The sequence below is a fragment of the Mastigoproctus giganteus genome, chromosome 13, assembly GCF_048544385.1.
Source record: "Mastigoproctus giganteus isolate SK-2022 chromosome 13, ASM4854438v1, whole genome shotgun sequence".
Taxonomy (NCBI): Eukaryota; Metazoa; Arthropoda; class Arachnida; order Uropygi; family Thelyphonidae; genus Mastigoproctus; species Mastigoproctus giganteus.
Window position 1 is genome coordinate 76,950,882 of NC_143587.1, and position 24,112 is coordinate 76,974,993.

At 36.7% G+C, this 24,112-nt stretch overlaps 1 protein-coding gene across 1 annotated transcript in view; it reads left to right on the top strand.

The window, feature by feature from the left end:
* The window catches only part of Itpr (Inositol 1,4,5,-trisphosphate receptor), a 1,293,714-nt gene that overhangs the window by 67,481 nt on the left and 1,202,121 nt on the right, over positions 1 to 24,112 (top strand). Inside the window, exon 4 of the mRNA XM_090387283.1 lies at positions 14,981 to 15,067. Coding sequence (XP_090243409.1) covers positions 14,981 to 15,067 — 87 coding nt within the window. The remainder of the gene's footprint in view (positions 1 to 14,980; positions 15,068 to 24,112) is intronic.

Below are 24,112 nucleotides of genomic sequence, written 5' to 3' on the forward strand. Positions count from 1 at the left end.
ATAAATAATATTGATGATGGTATATCAAGCTTAATGTCCAAGTTTGCAGACGATACAAAGGTTGGCAGGGTTGTTTATAACACTAATGACAGTACACTGCTGCAACAGGATCTAGAAAAGTTGAGCAGATGGGCTGAGAGGTGGCAAATGAAGTTTAACAATGACAAATGTAAAGTACTACATATGGGAAACAGTAACCCCAGAGTGATGTATCAACTCTGGTACTACACTGACAATGGTAGAGAACGAAAAGGACCTGGGGCTAATTGTGCAGGCAGGTATAAATTTTCTGAGCAGTGCAAATGGTCTGCAATAGGAGCTCATAGTGTCTTGTCAATGATATACAGGAATTTTTTCTAGCAGGGATAAGGAGGTGATTATCCTCTTTTATAAGGCAATGGTCAGGCCACACCTTGAGCACGGTATACAGGTCTGGAGGCCTCATTTTAAGAGGGATGTCGAGCTGTTGGAACGAGTAAAGAGAAGGGCAACAAGATTAGTGAATGGAACAAAGGGTTGCTCTTATGAAGAAAGGTTTAAGTTTTGCAAATTACAGTGTCTGGAGACTAGGCACCTGCGAGGTGATCTTATTGAGGTGTATAAAGCCTTGAATGGTTTGAGCAAAATCAATGCTGATGGGATTTTTCCTCTTGCTCAGAATAATCACCAGAGTGTGTATAAATTCAAATTGAGGAAAGACAGATGTAGGATAAATGTGCGGAAGTTTGCCTTTAACCAGCAGGTAGTTAGTTGGTGGAACAGACTTCCATCCTTTGTTGTGGAAGTTGATAGCCAAAATAAATTTAAGCCTGAGCTGGACAGGTATTTGGAACGAACGGAGGGGCGAAATGGGAGTGTTTTTTTTTTTTTTTTTTTTTGGCTGATGCTGCATAAGCTTGCTTTCTCGCATCATATGCTTATGCTAATGCTAACTCCTTTATCATGCTGGTTTGATCTCTGAAATGCTCAAAATGGTGTTCTTTGAGGTGGGATATCACTTTGGGGAACAGAAAATAATTAGCAGGTGCCAAATTTGGCGAATTTGGGTGATGATGAAACATTGCAATGCTCTTCCATGCAAGAAACTGGTTGATGATGGTTGCATTGTGTGAAGGTGCATTGTTAGGAAGTAAGAAACACTTGCCTGATTTGGTTGCATTTAGTCTAACATACTGAATTCTTTTTAACAGCCTGTTCATCTCTCCTCTGTAAAATTCAGAGTTGACTGCCAGCCCTTCTGGTACAAATTCATTGTGTGTAACTCCTTGCCAATCAAAAAGAAATCGCCAACATTGTTTTAGTTCAATACTTTTGGAACCGGACTTTCTTCGGCCTTGGCAAATTTTCTCCAACCCATGCATTTAATTGTCTTTTTGTTTTGGTTCCATATGCAAAGCACCAGGTTTTATCACCAGTGATCGTCCGTTAACAGCTGCAACATTTTTGATGGTTGAGTCCGTATGAGACTGGGATGGATGATCGCTCTGCGCATTGTCCTGAACATTTTTTCTGCCCTTCACAGAGCTGCCCAAATCAGTGAAAAATGTTGGATTGTGATAGTGTTTCAGAGCTGCACTCACCATTTCAATTGTTTCAGTTGCACTTTTTCTAGCTTTAAAACAAAATTTTATCACTACACTTTGTTTAGTCTTTGAATCCATGGCAACGTTATTTTACTGTGCCAACTTAAACATGACCTTCCAGTACAACGCCTTTGTCCACTCTAAAACTTGGTACCAATCCATTTCAGACTTTATAGTGAATAGTTTCAACAGTGGTCAATGTATGGCACTAGTAGTATTGTTTTAAAAAAAAATCAGTCCTAACACTTTTCAGACACACCTTGTATGATCTTTGAATATAAGGTTATGAATGGCGTCAGTGTTTTCTGCAATTGATATGGTCCCTAGACCTAGGTTTATCTTTGGTGACTCTACAACCCCTTTTGAATCTAGAAACTCAGATTTCGATAATTATGTATGATGGTGTTGTGTAGAAGTGTGTTATTGTACTGTTTTGTCAGGTGCGGCAGAACCAGACAAAAATAAACTTTAATTACTAACTTATCAGAGGGAGAAACCATGTTTGGTTCTCACTTTGTTGCCAGACAAAAATGTTAAAATGCACTTGCCACAGTATTGAAAAGCAATATTTATATGTATATATAAAATATATTATATATATTTTATTGTATATATAATATATTTATTGTATATATGTGTGTGTGTGTGTATATATATATATATATATATATATATACATATTGTATATATAAAATAATATATTGAAAAGCAATATAAGTATATAATATAGAAAATTAGTGCAGCAATGATTTACAAATTGAAGTGACTGCACTATTAAATCAGTGAAAGATTTAAGTATTTATCTTAAGTGACTGAGCCTACTGAGCTTCACAGACCTGAACCACTGTTTCCACTTGTGTATTGTTTGCATTTTTTGTTGAGTTCATTGAGTTTATTGTTAAAAATAAAACATACTGTTTATAAATAAAAATAATAAATTTAATTTAGTAATTTTGTTTTTGATTTATAATATTTTTAGCACGTCCAGCAACACTTCGGAGAAAGTCTTATCTCCATCATCTACTTTATCTAAGTTAATATATATCTAAAATAGTGGCCACCACTGATCTGTAACTAAGCCATATATAACATCTGAAAGAACAAGTGGAAATATGTGCTGTAACATTGACAAGCAACTTTCCTATCCCCTATTTTTTTTATAGTACGTCAATAGTTTTGAGAAAGTTATTTTCATTTCAGCGACCAGGCAGACTTTTTCCATTAAAAGTTTATTTAAACTCTGTACTTCGCTTACAATACTGATTTCTTAAAGCCTTTATGTTGGTTATTTTTTAATTTCAAAGCTAATTAAATTGATCTGCTAGAGCAATGGTTCCCAACTGGTGGTTTGCGAACCCCTGGGGGTTTTTTGACAGTGTTCCAGGGGGTTTGCACTAAAAATTCTGTAATGGCATCTGCTTAGATTTACATACAGTCGAATCTTGTTAATACAAAGTTCAAGGGGCTTCAATTTTCACGTTTTGTAATAATAGGGTTTGTAGTAAAGAGGTTCCCCAGAAGTGTAACATTTGCTATTTTTTTTTTTGGCATATATTATATATCTAAGAATAACAATAAATAATAATTACATAAAAAAAACCAATAATAAATAATAATTATATCAAAAATAAATTTAAAAAACAATTAATTTGAATTAATAAAATAATAAAAATAAAAAATAATAAAAACAAAAGCCTTGTCTAACAGTACAGTAATAGGAATAACACACTTTTTAAAGATTTTATATTAATTGCTTTTCTCTTAGTTTATTTATCTTGCAAATAAAATAAAATCTTTATAAAGTGTGTTATTCCTATTACTATACTGTTAGACAAGGTTTTTGTTTTTATTATTTTTTATTTTTATTATTTCATTTTATTAATTTAAATTAATTGTTTTTTTTAATTTATTTTTGATATAATTATTATTATTTATTATTATTTTTTATATTGATATTTTGATATTTAAGTAATGCAACAAGGCATCATATCTTTAAGAGTATAATAATCTGTATAATATTGGTGTAAACACACTATAGACAACTCTTAAACAAAAAACTATGTTTGTAGTTTGAAGGGCATCATTTTATCTGTATCTCATATTGTTCTCTTCCTTCACAACTAGTTTCCATCTCCAATAAATCCACAAAAGCCTTGCTAGTGTGAGTGACCAAACCCACAAATTCAAGTCAATATCTGGGAAATTAAAATCCCCCATTATAAGACTCCCTGATTTACTGGCCCACTCTATTTCCCTGTACAGTTTCTTATTATACTCATCAAAGTCATTAGGCCTATAGCACACTCTCTTACTCTCAATTTTGATCTCCCAATGCTTATGTCACACCAAACTGACTCGACACTGCACTGTCCAGTGATGTTGATGGGCTTCACTTCCTTGGATTTTATGTGTTTCTTAACTAATAGCATAACGCCTCCTGTCTATCCTTTCTGTACACATTGTACTCCCCAAATTCCAGTTCTGCATTCCTTATATTTGTGTGACACCAGGTCTCTGATATCCCAACAATATCTACCTTTGATATTTTGAGCAATACCTCAAATTCATCAAATTTATTTACCAAACCCCTAGCATTGGTGTACACGCAAGTATATATGCACCTGTTCCTATTCTTAGCTACCCTAACACAACCCTGTGTTTACTTGTGCCGCAATGACTCCCAGCAGTCTCTGAAATATCCTGCATCTTGTTTTCCAGGCTGCTGCTCATTCCAATAGAAGCAGTGCAAGAATCACTTTCACCTCTGCCAGTGACTACTGTTAATCTATTAGTCCTTGTATCCCCCCAAGCTAGCAGTTTTCCGACCCACCTAACACTGCCTCGATAGCATCAGCAAATATTCTTGCACCCTTTCTATTTAAGTGTATCCCATCCCTGTAGAAGCAGTCTGAAAAAATTCTACCCCTTGAGCCTTGCACAATCTTTCCAGGACCGAATTGATCGATAAGGCTCTTATTTATATACTCCCTCCTATCGTGTCTGGGCAGAGAATTGCAGACACTTTCAAATTCAACCCTAATTCACGGCTTTTTTTCAACAGTGACCTGTACTTGTTAAGTAATTCTGCCAGTCTCCTACTCTTAATATCATTAGTGCCAACTTGTACAACTATATCACCTTTTGTGGCCTTAAAAGATGATATCCGCTCTACAACATCCTCAAACTTTGCCCCTGGCAGACATACCCTGGTCCTGTTCCACCTATCATTTTTACAAAGCATGTTCCCTGTTTCCCTGACAATAGAGTCACCAACAGCTACTAGAATCCAGAGCTTTAACCACACTACAACTTCTGGTCAATCTTTGGAAAATTGAAATGTGTGCTTAATAAGACATTCTGGTATTCTGGCCCTCTCTGTTTATCTCTAAACATGTTCATTATATTCAACATAGTCATTTGGTCTATAAAAATACACTCTTCCTCTCATCTTTGTTTTCCAAATTTTATTTTTGCTATATCTAGTAGATAGCTATACTGATTCAGTATAGTTATCTATTGGATGTAGGCAGCAATTCAAAGCATAATTGCTCCCACTTCTGTCTTTGTTTATATTAGTAATGGCAGAGGTTGCAAGAAAGCAAGCCTGTACGGTATCACCCAAAAAAAACAAAAAAACTATCCATCTGTCCATATCTTCAAATAATTTGTCTAATTCTTCCTTAAATTAATTCAAACTACTCACTTCTAGAACACCAGATAGCAGTTTGTTCGAAAAATCAGTTGCTCTCTGGCTGAAGGCAAATTTTTGTAAATCTTTCATACGACCATTCTTTCTTAAATTTAAATTTGTGCCCTTATATGCATTGTCCAAGAAAGAATAAGGATGCCTTAATTACTTTATTTGATCCATTGAAAGTCTTAAACACTTCTGTCAGGTCCTTGCACAGGTATCTGGTTTCCAAGCACTGCAATTTGTAGAACTGAAGTCTTTGAAGAAAATAGAACTGAAATCTGCAGGCTAAATTCTGATGGGATTCTTCCTCTTGCTCAGATTATGAATCTGAGGGGGCATAAATTCAATTTGAGGAAAGACAGTTATAGAATAGATGTGCGGAAATTTGCCTTTAGCTAGTGGGTAGTTGATTTTTGGAACAAATTTCCATCTTTCATTGTGGAAGTTGATAGCTTAAATAAATTCAAGGAGGAACTGGATAAATGTATAGAGAGAATGGATGTGTGAAATATTTTTTTTTGTTTTGGCTGATGCTACTACTTTCTTAGTAAGACTGCTTTCTTCTGTACTTGACTAATCTGGTTTCTTTTCTCTGTGCCATCTGTTCCTAGAGATCCACATTCTTCTTAAAATGAGATTTCCAGAGACCACATATTGTAGTACTCAAGATGTGGCCAAGCCATTGCTGTATACAATGCAATAATTGCCTCCTTGTCTCTGCTTGCAAAATTGTAGTTCATAATTGATGAAACTACAAGGGCTGTTGGATTGCAGAATTACATAAGAGACCACAACTCCAAAAACTTCTGTTTGCCAGATCCCGGATGCCATTGTGTGCCCTGCAAAATTAAATTTAAGAAAGATGAGGGTAAATGTGGCCACATGGAATGTAAAAAGTTTAAAAGAAAGCAAGATGGATATGGTCATCAATGAAATGGATAGGTATAAAATTAACATTTTAGGAACAGCCAAAGTCATGTGGACAGGACAAGGTCATACCAAAACTGGAAATGGGTTTTTGGCTGTTTTTTCTGGACATGACCAAGTAAAAGAACATGGTGTCACTTTTATTTTGAATAAGGAATGTTCAAGGTCTCTTCTTGGATACAATCCTATTAATAGTAGAATGATGACGGTTAGACTTCAGAGCCAGCCAGTAAATCTCACAGTTTTAGTTACATATGCACCGGCATCAAGATCCACAGATGAAGATATGGACATTTATTATGAAAATCTCCAATTAGCTCTTAATCTGGTCCCAAAAAAGGATGTCTTGATACTCATGGGTGATTTTAATGCAAAAGTAGGCAAGGCAGTTTCTTCTAGTCCGGAATGTGGTAGGTTTGGTCTTGGCACTAGAAATGAATGGGGTGAATGAATTTTGTTATCTGAATAGTCTTGTCATATGTAACACCTGCTTTCAGCAGCAGCACCCGAGAAGGCTCTACACATGGAAATCTCCTGATCATAAAACAAGGAATCAGATTGATTACATCCTTATGCAGCAAAGGTGGCGTTCCAGTGTAATCGCAGCAAAAACACTTCCTGGAGCAGATTGTGGCAGTGATCATCAGCTACTCCATATCATTCTCAAGCGGAAGCTGAAAAAGATAATGAATAAGGTTTTTCCTAGACGATTGGATGTAGAAAATATTCCAAACGATTATATACTTGAAACAGGCAATCGTTTTCAAGCTTTATTAGAACTAGATGACGATATGTTGCCTGAGGAAATGTGGGAAAATACAAAAAGAATTATTAAGGATTCAGCAAATAGATAAATTAGAGAAAGATAAAAGATCAGGAAGCCATGGATTACACAAGCCACTTTTAAACTTATTGAACAGAGAACTGCAAAAGCCCAAGGTGTACAAGGAGACAAAGAGTATCAGGAACTAAGCAAAGTCATCAATCGCTGTTTAAGCCAGGACAAACAGGATTATATCAATTGAAAGTATAAAGAAATTGAATACCACAACAAATGAAACAACACTAAGAAGATGCATGATGTAATTAAGTCCTTAAGACAAAAGTTCCGACCAAAACTTAATGAATTAAGGACTCCAAAGGGGAAATTTTAACAGAGGAGAACACAATTAAAGGAAGGTGGAAAGAATACTGTGAGCAGCTCTTCTGTGTACCTGCTGACACTAATGATCTGTCACTCCCTTTTCAAGAGTGTGATCATGAACCAGTTCCACTGAAGGAAGAATTCGAGAAGCCATCAGAGAACTGAGTGTGTGGCAAGTCACCTGGAATTGATGAAATCCCAGTGGAATTAATTAAAGCTACAGGTGTGAAGGGCACAGAGTTTTTTCATAAAATGATTATAAAAATTTGGGAAACGGCGACGGTGTCATAAAATTGGAAGAAATGAATTTTCATTCCCTTACCAAAAAAAGGAGATCTGAAAATTTGCTCAAATTACAGGACTATTAGCCTAATTTCTCACTCTAGCAAGGTTCTTCTTAAAATCATATTAAACAGAATCTCAAGAAAACTTGAAGAAGAAATGTCAGAAGAGCAAGCAAGTTTCAGAAGGGACAGAGGAACCAGATATCAGATCTTAAGTCTACGACTGATTATTGAAAAATGCAAAGAATTCAATGTTCCAGTCGTTTTGTGTTTTTATAGATTATGCAGAAGCATTTGATTGTGTTGAACATGAGAAACTATGGGAAACGATGACTATGACTAATATATGGGTTTCCCAATCCACAGAATTCAGCTGATTAAGCTACTCTACTAGGAACAGGAAGGAACTGTTGAGAACCACATGGAAAACACAGACTTTTTCACAATACATAACAGTGTCAGTCAGGACTCTATTTTGTCACTTCACCTTTTTAATATTTATGCTGAAGATATCATGCGTGAAGCTTTGGAAGATTTAGAGACTGGCATCAAAATTGGGGGACTAAAGATAAATAACCAGGTGCCTCCGTAGCCAGGTGGGAAGGAGCAGCAGTGCGTAGCAACGCTTCTTGATTAGATCGGGGTTTGAGCCCATCACCACCAAATACGGAGGATGCAGAAAGGTCAGGGAATGACCACAGCATATCCCGGAGCAATATGGCCTTAGTTGCTAATGCTCCTAAAAAAACCAAATAACAAATAACAAACAACCTTAATTATGCAGATGATACTGTGCTAATTTGCAATTCTGAGGAGAATATGTGAAGCAAGTAAGAAAAAAGGATTGTTTCTGATTGTGTAAAACTAAAATTATGGTGATTATCTTGGTTTCGGTAAAGTGAAGGTTAATGGGTAAGATATCGAAGAAGTTGATGAATTTTGATTACTTAGGGTCAAGAATAAATAAAAATAGTGACTGCTCAAAAGATGTAACCAGACGACAGGCAATTGCTGAAACATTGGTCACTGATCTGACAAAATTATGGAGAGATCAAGATTCGGCCCTAAAGACGAAACTGAGAATCATTGGTTCGTTAATTTTTTCAGTTGCCACTTATGGATGTGAAGGATAGAATCTGAAAAGAGTTGACAGGAAGAAAATTGAGGCATTTAAAATGTGGTGTTACAGGAGAATACGCATATTTCTTACTTGGATCGAAGAACAAGTGAGAGTATTGAATAAAATTGGCAGGCCTGAAATTCTTCTTCATAGCATCAACAAAAGAAAACTCAAGTTTTTTTGGTCAAATAGTAAGACGGGAAAACTTTCTGTTAAAGAATATAATGGAAGGAAAAATCGAGGGGAACAGGTGCAGAGGAAGACCTGCAACTAGGTGGAAGGATGGGATCATGAACTTCTGTGCATGACACTGCGATGCTGCTCGTAGAGCACATGATCGATGCAGTTGGAGGAATTTGTTGGTAGCCACAACAGCTCCTCAGGGTGCTGTGTGATTGAGAGAAGAAGATGCTTCATTCTCTACCATCTAGAGTGTGATACTATCCAATTCAGATGTTCTTCTGGGATTATAGCTGCCCATATGTACTGCCATTTATCAGTGTTAAACCTCACTTCTCAGCAAATGTGCCTAATTTTTCTGCCTTATTTCAGTAGTATGCCATTTTTTTATAACTATTGGGAACTTAATTTTTATAGTAGTAATAACTTAATATTTTAACTTTATTTTTATAATTGTAGTAACTTAATTAGTAATAATTGAACAAACATCTTACCTTACAAACTGTGATACTTATATGTGAGATAATGTATGTTCATTTAATTTTCTTCCTCTTCATCGCTGCTAAGCACAGTCTCTTCTGCAGCATCTAGATTTTGTTTACCTTCTGCTCCCTTTAAAAGTCAAGAACTGCACTCTTCGAAGTCAAATTATTTTTTATGGTCTCAAACAAGCACAAGTTCAATAAGCCAGAACCTAACCTAGGAATCTCCCAACAAAATACGGTGGGTCCCCACTTTAAATGATACATGAAAATCTGAAGAATATTTTCCAGTTAGCAAAATAAAAATAAATTTACGCTTACATACATAATTTAAAAGTACTGTAATAAGTACATACTAATTGATATTTCTGTTCACTGACTTTTTTTTTTTTTGTTGTAAAATTTAAAACAGCAAAAATGATAAGCAATTAATAACAAAGAACACGGCATGCCCAAGTTACAACAAACACAATACGGAGTAATGAGTTTTTGAAAATTTATTTATGTTTTTTTATATGATTGAATATTTCATGGAAGGGTAAACACATTTCACCCTAATAACCCACAGAATTCCAGCTATCGGTACTATAGCAAATGCAAGAAGATCGAGTTTATTACCCATTTATAATTGATAAACGGGTAATAAACTCGATAAATAAAACGGGTAATAAACTCTAACAGAAAACACAAATAAACTGGAAACTGCAAATTGTTTTTATTGTTTTATGGTAGTGACCGCCAGAAATGTGCTTTAGAAAAATATTATGAAGGCGAGAACAACTAGCGAGTCAACAACAGGGATTCACAAACGGAATGGAAATGTTGAAAATTACATCTAACATAATAGCAGGGTTTTCCCAGCACAAAAGCTCAAAAATACTGTGTTATGTGAAATTTCCAGCAGTTTTCAAACTGTGATATTATTATTATTAGCTAATGGTGCACCAGCAAAAAAAAAAAAAATTCCCAAGTAACCCTGAGAGAGAGAGAGAGAGAGAGAGAGAGAGAGAGAGAGAGAGAGAGAGAGAGAGAGAGAGAGAGAGAGAGAGAGTAGAAGGAAATCACCAAGAAAGAGAAGAATGATGATATCCAGCTCAGGATCCTGAGTTCGAAGCCCATACCCACCAGATGTGAGTCCCTGGGGATGTGCTAGAGCGAAACCTTGTAGGAGTACTGTGTTGTATGAGGGTTGCTGCAATTTATCAATCATGTTAGAGCAAAACCATGTTATACGCAGGTTGCCTGTAATTTGATAGATTCCATCAACCCCAGGTGCCCTATTTACTTTTAGCTTTAATAATTTGTCTTCCATTTTCTTCTCAGTTTTCACAAAGTTATTTAGTTTCCAGTTATAGCTTGGCGTACTTCTGGTATCTCCATCTCTAAAATCTTTAATGCATGTAGATGCAGAATATTTATTTAGTTTGTCAGCAGCCTCACTCAATAAGAATCACTTTCACCTATGGTTATGATTGCTGTTAACATGTGTTTCCCCCCAAGCTAGCTGTTTTCCAACCCACCTAACACCACTTCCTCAATAGCAGTAACAGCAGCCAATATTCTCGCACCCTTTCTATTTAAATGTCTCATTCTTGTAAAAACAATCTCTCCTGTTAAAAAGCATAGACAGTGCTGTAAAAAAAATACTGCCCATGAGCCTTGCACAGTTTCTCAAGAGCCATAGTGGCAAATGATGCAATAAAGCAAACTTATGCAACATCAGCCAAAAGAAAAGAAAAAAAAATTCCCACTTTACTGTCCATCACCTCTAATAATTTGTCTATTTAATCTTTAAATTTATTCAAACTACCTATTTCCAGGATGCCAAATGGAAGTTTCTTCCAACAATGAATTACAGGAACTCCCTGACTTACGTAATACTTGATACGCAAATTCGACTTAACATAAGTTTTTGCCGGCCGGTGAAAACTGAAAAAAAATATGGAAATGTATTTTGCATCTGTAGGGATAAATGTAGTTATTGTGAAAATATCGTAATGTAAACCCAATAACACTTTTTTTTTTTTTTTCTCTTGTAATTTGTTCCAAGTCCTTGGAAGTTGAAAATTTTGCTATATTACTAAGCTATTTATCTCTCTAAAAGGTCATATTTATAATGGCAATTGCACTACCCTTTCATCGTTATCATATGTTCCCATTATAAGAATCAATTTTGAACACCTTTGTGATATTTTTCTGAAGCACGTTTCTGAAGGTTACGACTATATAACAATAAAAACAATTTGCACTTTCTGTTTTATTGGGCTTTTCACTTAGTGCATCTAATTATAAACGGGTAGTAAATTCGATCTTACTGCATTTGCGATAATACTGATAACTGCAGTTGTGTGGGTTTTTGTGTTATTATGGTGAAATGTGTTCCCATTCACTGAAATCTTCAATCATATAAAAAACAAATTTTCAGAAATTTCTCTTCATTCCTATTTACGTATTACAATGGTGAAGTGAAAGCGACCAATGGAAAGTGCAAGTGGTGGTAGTGCCAGGAAATGAAACAAAATTGATTTAGAAATGGAGATGAAAATGATTAAGTACGAAGCAGAACAAAGTTTGTCACCTATTGCAAGGAAATTAAGTCTCGCTGCTTCAACAGTGAATATTATTTTAAAGGACAGTGGGCGTATAAAAGAACATGTTAAAGGATCAATGTACTTAAGATCAACAGGCGGACCAGGCTAGCTGGGTGGGTAAAGTATCTGCCTGGCAACCCAAAGGTCGTGGAATCCCGCGACCTTTGGGTTGCCAGGCAAATATCAAATCCCGCCTCTGGCTTGGATCAGAGTAGTGCAAAAGCTTTGGGAGGCGCATTATGGCCATAGAAGCTGATGCGCCAACAACTAACAAAAAAAAAAAAAAAAAACTAAACAATGATCACAAAACAGCATTCAGGTGCTATATCGAAGATGGAACAGCTGTTAATAATATGGATGGAAAACCAGATTCAGAAGTGAGTGCCCCTGTGTCTAATGACCATTCAAGCAAAAGCAAGAAGTATTTATGAAGATATTAAGGATAAGTATGGTGAACCCAAAGCCAAGTTCATGGCAAGAAATGGGTGGTTTAATAGGTTCAAGCATCGTGCTGGCTTCCACAACGTTAAAGTATGTGGTGAAGTCTCCAGTGCCAATTCTGTGGAGGGTAATAGAGGAAGAAGAGAAGGAATTATCTAACGAAGAACTTATTGACTTGCAGGCAGCAATAGTGAAAGAAGAAAATGCTGACGAAGCTCAAGATGAACCAAATGAGGAGCCGAGATGCTTCATCACTAGAGAGATGGCAATGGCATTTCGTGAAATTGCATCGGAAATGGCGAGGTTTGAGAAGATGGATCCTGACAGCGAACGATTCTTAAAAGTTAACAGAGGGGTGAATGATATGCTTGCTTGCTACAAAGAAATCTACGACGAAAAGAAAAAAGCCACTGTCCAGTCATCCCTTAATATGTTCTTTTGTAAGGTTGAGCGGCAGACCCCCTTCTAAATCTCCACAGCCCTCAACCTCAGCAGCGGTGTACTTATCAGCTGAAGACGTCGATTCTGGCAATGATGCTTGAGAGGTAAAACTTACTGACATTATGCCTGTCTCCTCTCTTTTTTGTAATTTTATAATTTTGAAATTTTTTTAAATTGCATGCTTTTGTAATTTTTCCTGTGCATGAGATAAAAAAATTTAATGAATACAATAAATAGTTCTATCTACATGTTTGTTGAACATTTCTTTTTTGATTCAATCAATTCAGCAAGCACAGTTGTTGAGTGCTGCACAAGCATGGGGGAAATTCCAACTTATGTAGCGTTCTGTGGGATGCAACCCTTACGTAAGTCGGGGAGTTGCTGTACCAACTTGTCTCATAGAAGCAAATTTCCACACATGTATCCTGCAACCATTGTTCTTCAATTTAATTTCATGTCCCCTTATGTGGCTTATTTGAGCCAGGTGCCATGAACATTTAGCGTACTCAATCCATTCAAAGCCATTAGTGCTGCACAAGCACTAATGCTTTGAATGCCCCAATCAGCATCACAACCAGCGCATGCACCATTATAAACTTTTGTGCCCTTAAAGGAATGTAACTGCTGTGTCATCTTTAGCCCCCTAAAATTCTGAATCCATTATACTAGAATGGTACCATCTTTTTGATATTCCTATGATGTGCACATTTATTGACTTAACCAGAACCTGAAATTCATTACATTTATTAAGTAAACTTTTAGCATTAGTGTGCTTGTGAAAGTCTATCTTTTTTTTTATGCTCGTTATGACTATAACACATATTTAGGCATTAAGCATTACTTTCTTTAGGAATTTTCCTTTTCTATTTTAGCTTCCTATTCATTTATAATATCACTAGCATTGGTACTTCTTTCCAGTTTCAGAAGGGGCCCCCTTCTCTTCTTAAGCTTCATTGAAGAATCCTTGAGGTGTATCCAAGCATTAAATAATGTGGGGCAAAATGTAACTCATATCGTCGCTTATATGTGTTATCCTTCTACCTTATGCCAGGCCATGCTGATAAAATTTCCCTCCCAAAAGTCTTGCAGAGTCACTTAACCTTTGAGTTAATGTATAAGGCTTTCAATATTAAGAATTTTAAATATTGAATAACATTTTTGTTTTGTAAAGGCAGTTTGTGTAAATAGGGTACATGATAAAAACCTGAAACCACATTAAGATGATGGAGAATGTCTTCAAGTTTTAATTAGAGCTATCTGATGTGGGCACCTTTAGGTACTCTACAGATGACCTGCCTATAATCAAATTCCTATCATATTTAGCATAACACATCGGTTCAGCCTGTTTCAAAAATGTGTTGTTTAAGTTCCATAATGGTTCCTGGCATAGGTGGAACATACTCCGTCTTTCATGAATTCCTAGAGTAAAATCTAAAGAGTCAAATCAGGACATCATGGGGTGGAGGAAACAAAATTGCTCCTACTCTTTTAATCCACTACCCAGGAAACAGTGTTTTCAGTTATGTATATATGAACTTCTTTGTAGTAATATGGCAGAGCTCCATCTTTTTTGAAAATCAAGTTCTGTCATTGCTCATCCTGCAGTTGAAGCATATGGATATTCTGTAGCATGTCCAGATATATGATGCTTGTGACAGTAGATCCTTCAAAGGAAAAATATTCATATGCTTTGTGTCAACTGATCAGGCAGTTGTAAACATTGTGATGGTTAGTTTTGTAATTATGCTGTCACCTGCTGCAGTATGCACATTTTCTGCCCAGTGAATAAAAACTTGAAGATATTCTATATCACCTGGAAGTGGTTTCAGAGTTTCAGCTTCCTATCATGTACCCTATTCACACGTTTTATTTTTGTAAAGGAGTTTTGTGGAGTTAGTTGTGGACATGTATATTCTACAAAATACAGCATGTTATGAGAGTTAACACCCAGTATTTTGTAGAATATGATTAAATATGTATACAACAAAAACTTCAAAATATTTTAAAATTGTTATTGTATTCCCCTGTATATCAATAATAATAAACAGATAAAATAGGACATCTTCTTTGAAAGAACTATCCTAATATTTCAGCATGCTGCGGAGCTAGAAAAGAAGCAGAATGATACTGAAAATAAAAAGTTAGTAGGAACTATAATTCAGTATGGAGGTGTTATGCAGGTGAGTTCTTTTTTTCCTTTTATTGTGGTAGTAATAATCATATATATGTAATCATATTGCAGTGTGAACTTTTCTCATGACATCAAATATTGTCTTTATGCAATCTTTATGCAACCAAAATTAATTTTTGTTTCGTCTCAAATTAAATCTTTCTATCACTTTTATTCAGATGTAGTGCTAGTTCTGTTTAGTCTGTGTAATGTATGCTTGCTGTAAACAATGACTTCTTAATTGGATGAATTCTTCAACTTTTTCTCTATAGTTATAAGTTGACAAGACATTCAGAACAGAGAAATCTGTCTTGATATGATATGATGCTTCTCCCATTCTATTTAAGTTAATTGTAACTTCAGCAAATTTTGTGATGACTCAAAGCCTTTGCATACAGCTCACTTTGGGCTGCCACGTGTGTGTGTGGGATTAAGCTGTGGAATACTACTAATGCCTGTTAATTGATTCACAATTAAGTATTCAAAATTAGGGTAAAACAAATTCCAGCAGTTAAGGAATGATTTCTCTTATTTTGTCCATAAATAACATAGTTTTTTTGCCAAAATCAGTATTTTTTTCAGTCAATAGCAATCCTAAGAATATGAATCTTGTTGTGCTGCCAGTAAGTATTTTTTATAAAAAAAATAATAATAATAAACAACTAAAAGTTAAACATGCATTTTTGAGCTAAAAATGCAAAAAAATTGGAAAGGAAAAGTTGCTATTGATTGGTCTGGTTGCTATTAATTACTTGTATATACAGTGAAAGCTTCCCTAACTGATAATAGTTTAAAGGGACATTTGGGCTTGTGCCTGAAATATTAGAAACTTCATGTTAAACAAGTTTTCCAAAATAGACACTGTTGAGCATGGACACTTTAATAGATGCTCCGTTTGTATTTTCAACCTCCCAGTACTGGACACTTAATTTTTTTCACGGGTTGATATATGGAATTAACATGTTCACTGCTAGTGGTGTGCACTTGCACACAAACACACACATATATTTTCTTAGGTTAATGGGACCTTTCTCTAAAGGCAAGTGAAGGTCAAGGTCATTGTGGTTAATGGTAATAGCCATACAGTGCAAGGAAGCCACAGTATTTTGCTGCACTGGCTGAAAAAAAGTAATTAAGAAAATATAGATTATTTGCTTCCATCCTCACATGAGTAACTATCCAGTCGATCTTTGAATTTATTCAAACTGCCAGCCTCAACCTCCTATGAAAGCAACTTGTTCTAGTAATAGTAATAGAGGCATGTGATGCAAGCAAACAAGCATATGAGCTTATATATCATCATCCAAAAAAAAAAAAAAAAAAAGATTCACACAACCATTCCCTCCAAATATGTGTCCAGTTCCTCCTTGAATTTATTTAAGCTATCAACTTCCACAATGACAGATGGAGGTTTGTTCCAGCATTTTAACCACCCACTGGCTAAAGGCAAATTTCCGCACATCTATTCTACAACTGTCTTTCCTCAATATGAATTTATGCCCTCTTAGATTCGTAATCTGATCAAGTGGAAGAAATCCATCAGAATTCAGCTTGCTCAACCCATTCAAGGCCTTATACACCTCAATCAGATGATCTCACAGGTGCTTAGTCTCCAGCTGCTGCAATTTGCAGAACTTAAGCCTCTCTTGGTAAGAGGATCCTATCAACGAAAATAGCCTTGTGCAGGCGAAGTTTTTGCAGCTCCGGAAAATAGAGAAGTTTTTTCTGTTTTATTAACTTAAATTGGCATAATAACTTATTTTCTAGAGTAGCTTTATATTCCTAGTTACAATACTTAGTTTAAATTTTAACGGCTAAGGTAAAGAAAGCCTGCATGAGAAACATCAGTTAACCTATGCGGAAAATTAGTTTCCTGACGCCGGACTCTAGTGCTGCTCACTTGGTAAACAGATGGTAGGTGTTATCAGTCTGGAGCAGAAATCAAGAAGGATATATTGATTGACAGGTCAGTGTGGCAAATGATGAAATGATTGGTGGTGGGCACGACAGATGACCAGCTACTGTGTAGTCATTGATTGGCATTATGATGTGTATTTACCAGTAAAGGACGGTGCATAATAGTTTTGTAATGAACGGTGAACAGGTAAAAGTAGCAATGAATCTTTTAAAGATGGAAGAAATTTGTAAGGAAAATAAAACATTGCTTGATTTTTTGAAAACTAAATTGATAAAAGACCGAAATTATACTGTTTTAAGTGCAATCATTATTTTCAACTAATTGAATAATGAACAGAGTCACGTGGAAAGTTGTGATGTTGTAAAAATGTTCTTCGCGAGAGTCTTTATTGAAACATAGTTTTATCGAAAATACAAAACTTTCATTGAAAAAGATAATGTATATTATATACTTTTGGTCAACATGCACACCAGTAACTACGACAGCATTCCATCTGGAGATTTCAAAAGTGACAGCAATTAAGTTTTATAAGAAACTAAAAGATATTTGTGAATTGCAGTTGATTAAAAAAATCCATTAAGTTGAGTGGATCGGGGAAAATTGTAGAAGCAGACGGCCGACCGGGCTAGCCGAGTGGGTAAAGTACCTGCCCGGCAACCCAAAGGTCGCGGGTTCGATTCCCGCCTCGGGCTTGGATCAAAGTACTGCAAAAACCTTGGGAGGTGCAATATGGCCACAGAAGCCGATGCGCCAAGAACTACCAAATCAAAAAAAAAAAAAAAAAAAAGAAGCAGACGAAACTGTATTGGTAAAACCAAAACATCACAGAGGACGAAATTTAACTGCTAAGCAGAAATGGGTGTTTGGTGTGCTCGAAAGTGAATCTAAATTCATCTTCATAAAATTGATAAAAAATCAGAAAGGAAAAACTTTTTTGTGCATTATTGGAAAAGTAATGAAGAAAAATACTGCCATCATAACAAATGAATGGTGTGCATATAGCCGTATTACGGCCTTAGAAAAAAAGAATTACAAACATTTAATGGTGAAACACAAGAAACATTTTGTAGATCCACATACAGGAGCACATACGAATAATATCGAAGCCCAGTGGAAGAAACTAAAAAGTGTAACTAAAAGAGTAAATGGCAGCTGTAAACATGTATGTTGATGGGTCACATCAATGAATATATGTGGCTTCAAATTTATGGGAAAAATCATGAAGATATTTTTCACAATATTGTTACTCAAATTGCGAATAGCTATTCAAGTCCAACTGTATGATTTGTACTCATGAATTTTTTTTCTGAGAAAGTTTCATTCTGTTCGTTTTTATGTTCATTGTGTTTTTTCTTCTTATTATTAAAAGCAGATTTTTGGAGTTGATGAGTGTTTTTACTGTATTATTGATTTAGGTTTGGTTACGAAAAAAAGGAAAGGTTTCTTTGTTTTTCGTTGTATTTCATAACCTGAGTTTAAATGGTAGGAAATAAAAGAAAAAGTTTCCTTGTATTTTGCGACCTAAGCTTAAACGTTAGGTTGGGAAATAATAGAAGAAGAAAGAAAGAGTCTTTATATATACATATATATATTGAATAGCTGTTAAGGTGCTGATTGACATTATGATTCATATGTATCCACAACAGTGTCTTTAAAAATAAAAGTACAGCAATAAAAAATTAAATTTTTTTTTTTTTTTCTTTTTTGTCCTCGCCTTTTTCCCATTATTATATGGGGTCAGCATTTTTATTGTTTCGGCATTCAATTTTTACTGCCCTTCCTGACGCCAACCCTCACCCTTTATCTGGGCTGGGAATATGTGGTGGTCATTCTCTGACCTGCCGCATCCTCCGTATTTGGTGGGTACGGGCTCGAACCCCGGTCTAATCAAGAAGCGTGTGCTATGCACTACTGCTCCTGCCCACCTGGCTACGGAGTAATAAAAAATTAATATTTTGTTAATAAACAATTTGTGTTAGTCCACCCATGATTCTAAAGAAAAACGGTTAGGTTACCCCCTCCATTTCGGGAGGGGTTCAAGCTCCCATGGGATTCAAGTCGAGGTAACCTGACCTTTTTTCACCATTACGAAATACTTATAATGGTGAAAAAAGGTTAGGGCATTTGTGATTAGAACAAGTTACCATTAGTGCTGCTAAAGTGATACTAAACCGATGTTATCGTGTGTGTTGTGTTTGCGCACCAATCAGCACGTCGTTTGCCTTGCCTACCTTTCAATCAATATATCATTCTCGACTTTGCTCCAGACCGATAACATGACAAGTGTCTCTTGATTGATTTTTTCTTCTTTGGATTAGTATATAATATTAACAATTAATCAGTAAAATTTATTAATCTTGTTAAACTTCATTGTCAGTTAAATTGTACTTTTTAACTAAATACATATAACGACTTAGATTTTACAAATGTAACGTTATTAATTAATACATAACTTAATACAGAAGTTATATAATGAAAATCGAAGATAATACTCAATACTGAAAAAATATATATAGATTTATAATGTTATAACTGCGTTGGATACAAGTTTAGGGTTATAATTTTGTACTGAAATTAAAATTTAATCGAAATCATGACTCAGACCAGAGCAGCAAAGCAAAAGGCTCAAGCTAATGGAAGTACTGTGGCTCGGGAGAACTGAGGGGGGGGGTTGCTTTCTGAATCACAGCCTTTTAAAATGCACTCCTTGCTTGAGTGAATTCCTTTGTGTGTATGTGCGCGCGCGTGCGCAATGTAAGGAGTGTGAGGAAATCAGGCGACAACTCAGCGTTGTTATGGGCCTGTATGAGAGCTTGAAGGACAGGGTGGATACCCTCGAAGGATCTAAATTGAGGGGCCCATCAAGCTCTCAGCTGCCCACATCAATGCCAGAGCTTGCACTTGATCATCACCAATACATGCAACCCCCAAGGCAGAATGCACTGGTCCCACAGGAACTAGTCGTTGTTGGTGACTCTGTTGTCAGGGAAATGGGGAACATGGTATGTGTAAAAAGGATAGGTGGAACAGGACCAGTGTATGTCTGCCAGGGGCAAAGGTAGATGATGTTTTAGAGCTGATATCATCTTTTAAGAGCACAAAAGGTGATATTGTTGTACAAGTTCGCACTAATTTAACAAGTACAGGTCATTGTTGAAAAAAAGTCGTGAATTACGATTGAATTTGAAAGTGTCTGCAATTCTGCCCAGACATGATAGGAGGGAGTATATGACGAGAGCCTTGTCGATCAATTCGGCCCTGGAAAGATTGTGCAAGGCTCAATGGGTAGAATTTTTTTCATCCTGGTCTGTATTTGTTAACAGGAGAGACTGCTTTTACAGGGATGGGATTCACTTAAATAGAAAGGGTGCGAGAATATTTGCCCAAGCTATTGAGGCAGTGTTAGGTGGGTTGGAAAACTGCTAGCTTGGGGGGATACAAGAACTAAAAGATTAACAGTAGCCACTGGCAGAGGTGAAAGTGATTCTTGCACTGCTTCCATTGGAATGAGCAGCAGCCTGGAAAACAAGATGCGGGGGATTTAAGAGACTGCTGGGAGTCATTGTGGTACAAGTAAACGCATGGGTTGTGTTAGGGTAGCTAAGAATAGGAACAAGTGCATGTATACTTGCATGTACACCAATGCTAGGAGTTTGATAAACAAATTCAATTGGGAAGTGTCCATGGACTGGAGATGTGAAAATGTGACAGTAATTCACAAAGGAGGATCAAAGGCCGACACATGTAATTATAGACCTGTTAGTTTACCTTATGTTCCAGGAAAATTAATGGAGGCACTGGTTAAAGAAGCACTGCAGGATCATCTAGACAAGACTTCAGTTATAGCTCGGACACAGCATGGTTTTGTTAAGGGGAAATCATGTCTGACCAATTTGATTGGATACTATGATGTGGTCACAAAGGAACTGGATGCCGGGAATAAATTTGATATCATATTTTTGGATCTTATAAAGGCTTTTGATACTGTTGCACACGGAAGTCTGCTGCACAAATTGAAGCAGAGTGGCATTGGAGGCAAATTGCTGCTATGGATAAAGGAATGATTGAGTGGGAGAAGACAGAGTGTTAATCAGTGAACACTGCTCTTCGTTGACTAATGTTATTAGTAGAGTCCCTCAGGGTTCAGTGTTGGGTCCATTGTTGTGTTCCTTATTTATTAATGATATTGATGATGGTATATCAGGCTTAATGTCCAAGTTTGCAGACGATTCGAAGTGTTGGCAGGGTTGTTAATGACACTAATGACAGTACGCTCCTGCAACAGGATCTAGAAAAGTTGAGCAGATGGGCTGAGAGGTGGCAAATGAAGTTTAACATTGACAAATGTAAAGTACTACATATGGGAAGCAGTAACCGCAGAGTAACGTATCAACTCTGTGGTACTACATTGACAGTTGTATAAAATGAAAAGGACCTGCAGGTAATTGTGCAGGCAGATATGAAGTTTTCTGAGTAGTGCAGATGGCCTGCAAGAGTAGCTCTTGGTGTATTGTCAATGATATATTGGAATTTTTCTAGCAGCGATAAGGAGGTGATTATTCCCTTGTATAAGGCAATGATCAGGCCACACCTTGAGTACTATTTACAGGTCTGGAGGCCTCTTTTAAGAAGGATGTAGAGCTGTTGGAACAAGTACAGAGAAGGGCAACAAGATTAGTGAATGAAAATGAAGGGTTGCTGTTATGAAGAAAGGCTTAGGTTTTGTCAAATTATAGTGTCTGGAGACTAGACACCTGCAAAGCGATCTGATTGAGGTGTATAAAGCCTTGAATGGTTTGAACATGCTCCATTGCTGACTGGGTTCTTCCTCCTGCTCAGAATAATCACCTGAGAGGGCATAAATTCAAATTGAGGAAAGACAGTTGTAGGATAGATGTGCGGAAGTTTGCCTTTAGCCAGATAATATAGCTTGCTACATGAACTGGCTTGTCTTACAGGCAGTATGTGAATAGACATGTAATGGACTTAGTAATCCCTGTGCCTATAAATATTAGGCGCCTCCGTAGCCAGGTGAGAAGGAGCAGCAGTGCGTAGCATAGCACACGCGTCTTGATTAGACCGGGGTTTGAGCCCGTCACCACCAAATACGGAGGATGCGGAAAGGTCAGAGAATGACCACCGCATATCCCCGGAGCAATATGGCCTTAGTTGCTAATGCTCCTAAAAACCAAATAACAAACAACAAACAAACAAATAGCCTATAAACAGCTATACCGACAACTGCTAGTACAGAATATAACATACTTTGTAAAAAGGATAGGTGGAATAGGACCAGGGTATGTCTGCCAGGGGCAAAGGTTGATGACGTTGTAGAGCGGATATCATCTTTTAAGGGCACAAAAGGTGATATAGTTGTACACGTTGGCACTAATGATATTAAGAGTAGGAGACCGGCGGAATTACTTAGCAAGTACAGGTCACTGTTGAAAAAAAGCCCTGAATTAGGGTTGAACTTGAAAGTGTCTGCAATTCTGCTCAGACACGATAGGAGGGAGTATATGATGAGAGCCTTGTCGATCAATTCGGCCCTGGAGGGATTGTGCAAGGCTCAAGGGGTAGAATTTTTTTCAGCCTGGACTGTACTTGTTAACAGGAGAGATTGCTTCTACAGGGATGGGATACACTTAAATAGAAAGGGTGCAAGAATTTTTGCTGATGCTGTCGAGGCAGTGTTAGGTGGGTCGGAAAACTGCTAGTTGGGGGGGATACAAGGACTAATAGATTAACAGTAGCCACTGGCAGAGGTGGAAGTGATTCTTGCACTGCTTCTATTGAAATGAGCAGAAGTCTGAAAAACAAGATGCAGGATATTTCAGAGACTGCTGGTAGTCATTGCGGTACAAGTAAACACATGGGTTGTGTTAGGGTAGCTAAGAATAGAAACAGGTGCATGTATACCTGCGTGTACACCAATGCTAGGAGTTTGGTAAATAAATTTGATGAATTTGAGGTATTGCTCAAAACATCAAAGGCAGATATTGTTGGGATATCAGAGACGTGGTGTCACACAGATATAAGTAATGCGGAACTGGAATTTGGGGAATACAATGTGTATAGAAAGGATAGACAGGACAGGAGGGGAGGAGGGGTTATGCTATTAATTAAGAAACACATAAAGTCCAAGGAAGTGAAGCCAGTCGACATCGATGGACAGGGCAGTGTCGAGTCAGTTTGGTGCGACATAAGCATAGGGAAATCAAAATTGAGAGTAGGAGTGTGCTATAGGCCTAATGACTCTGATGAGTATAATAAGATATTGTACAGGGAAATAGAGTGGGCCAGTAAATCTGAGAGTCTTATAATGGGGGACTTTAATTTCCCAGATATTGACTGGAATTTGTGGGTTGGTCACTCGCACACTAGCAAGGCTTTTGTGGATTTATTGGATGATTGTTTTCTACATCAGCATGTTCGTGAGGCAACAAGAGGGAGCAATACTCTTGATCTGATTATCAGTAGTGATTCTTCATGCATTAAGAACCTGCAGATAAATGAACCACTAGGTGGCAGTGATCACAGTGTGTTGAAGTGGGATTTACTCAAGGAGGTAACTACCATCAGAGGTAAAGGGAAGGGTTTTTGTTTTCGTAAAGGCGACTATGATGGTCTGAGACAGTATTTAAATTCTATACAGTGGGACCAACTGATGATGTTACCAACAGCAAACTCAAAATGGGAAGCATTCAAGGAACTAATCTTGGAGGCTACCAGGCTTTACATACCAACTAAGAAATATTGTTCAAGGTTTAGGCCTAAATGGTTGTCAGATGAACTAATGAGACATGTGGCAGAGAAGAAAAATGCATGGGATACATACAAATTAATGGGTGACATGGAAGCCTATGATAGATATAAGTTGGTCTGTAACCAAGTCACAAAGGAGATTAGGCAGGCAAAGGCAGACTATGAAAAATCCTTGGCAAAGGATGCAAAGAAAAACAGAAAAGAGTTTTTTACATACTTGAACTCGAAAAGGAAAGGGATGAATCAGATTGGTCCACTGGATATTGATGGTTCAACAGTTGAGGATCCTGCTCAGGTGGCTAACAATCTAAACGAGTATTTTGCATCTACATTCACGCATGAGGAGTTATTCAGGAAGGAGAATGATGTAGG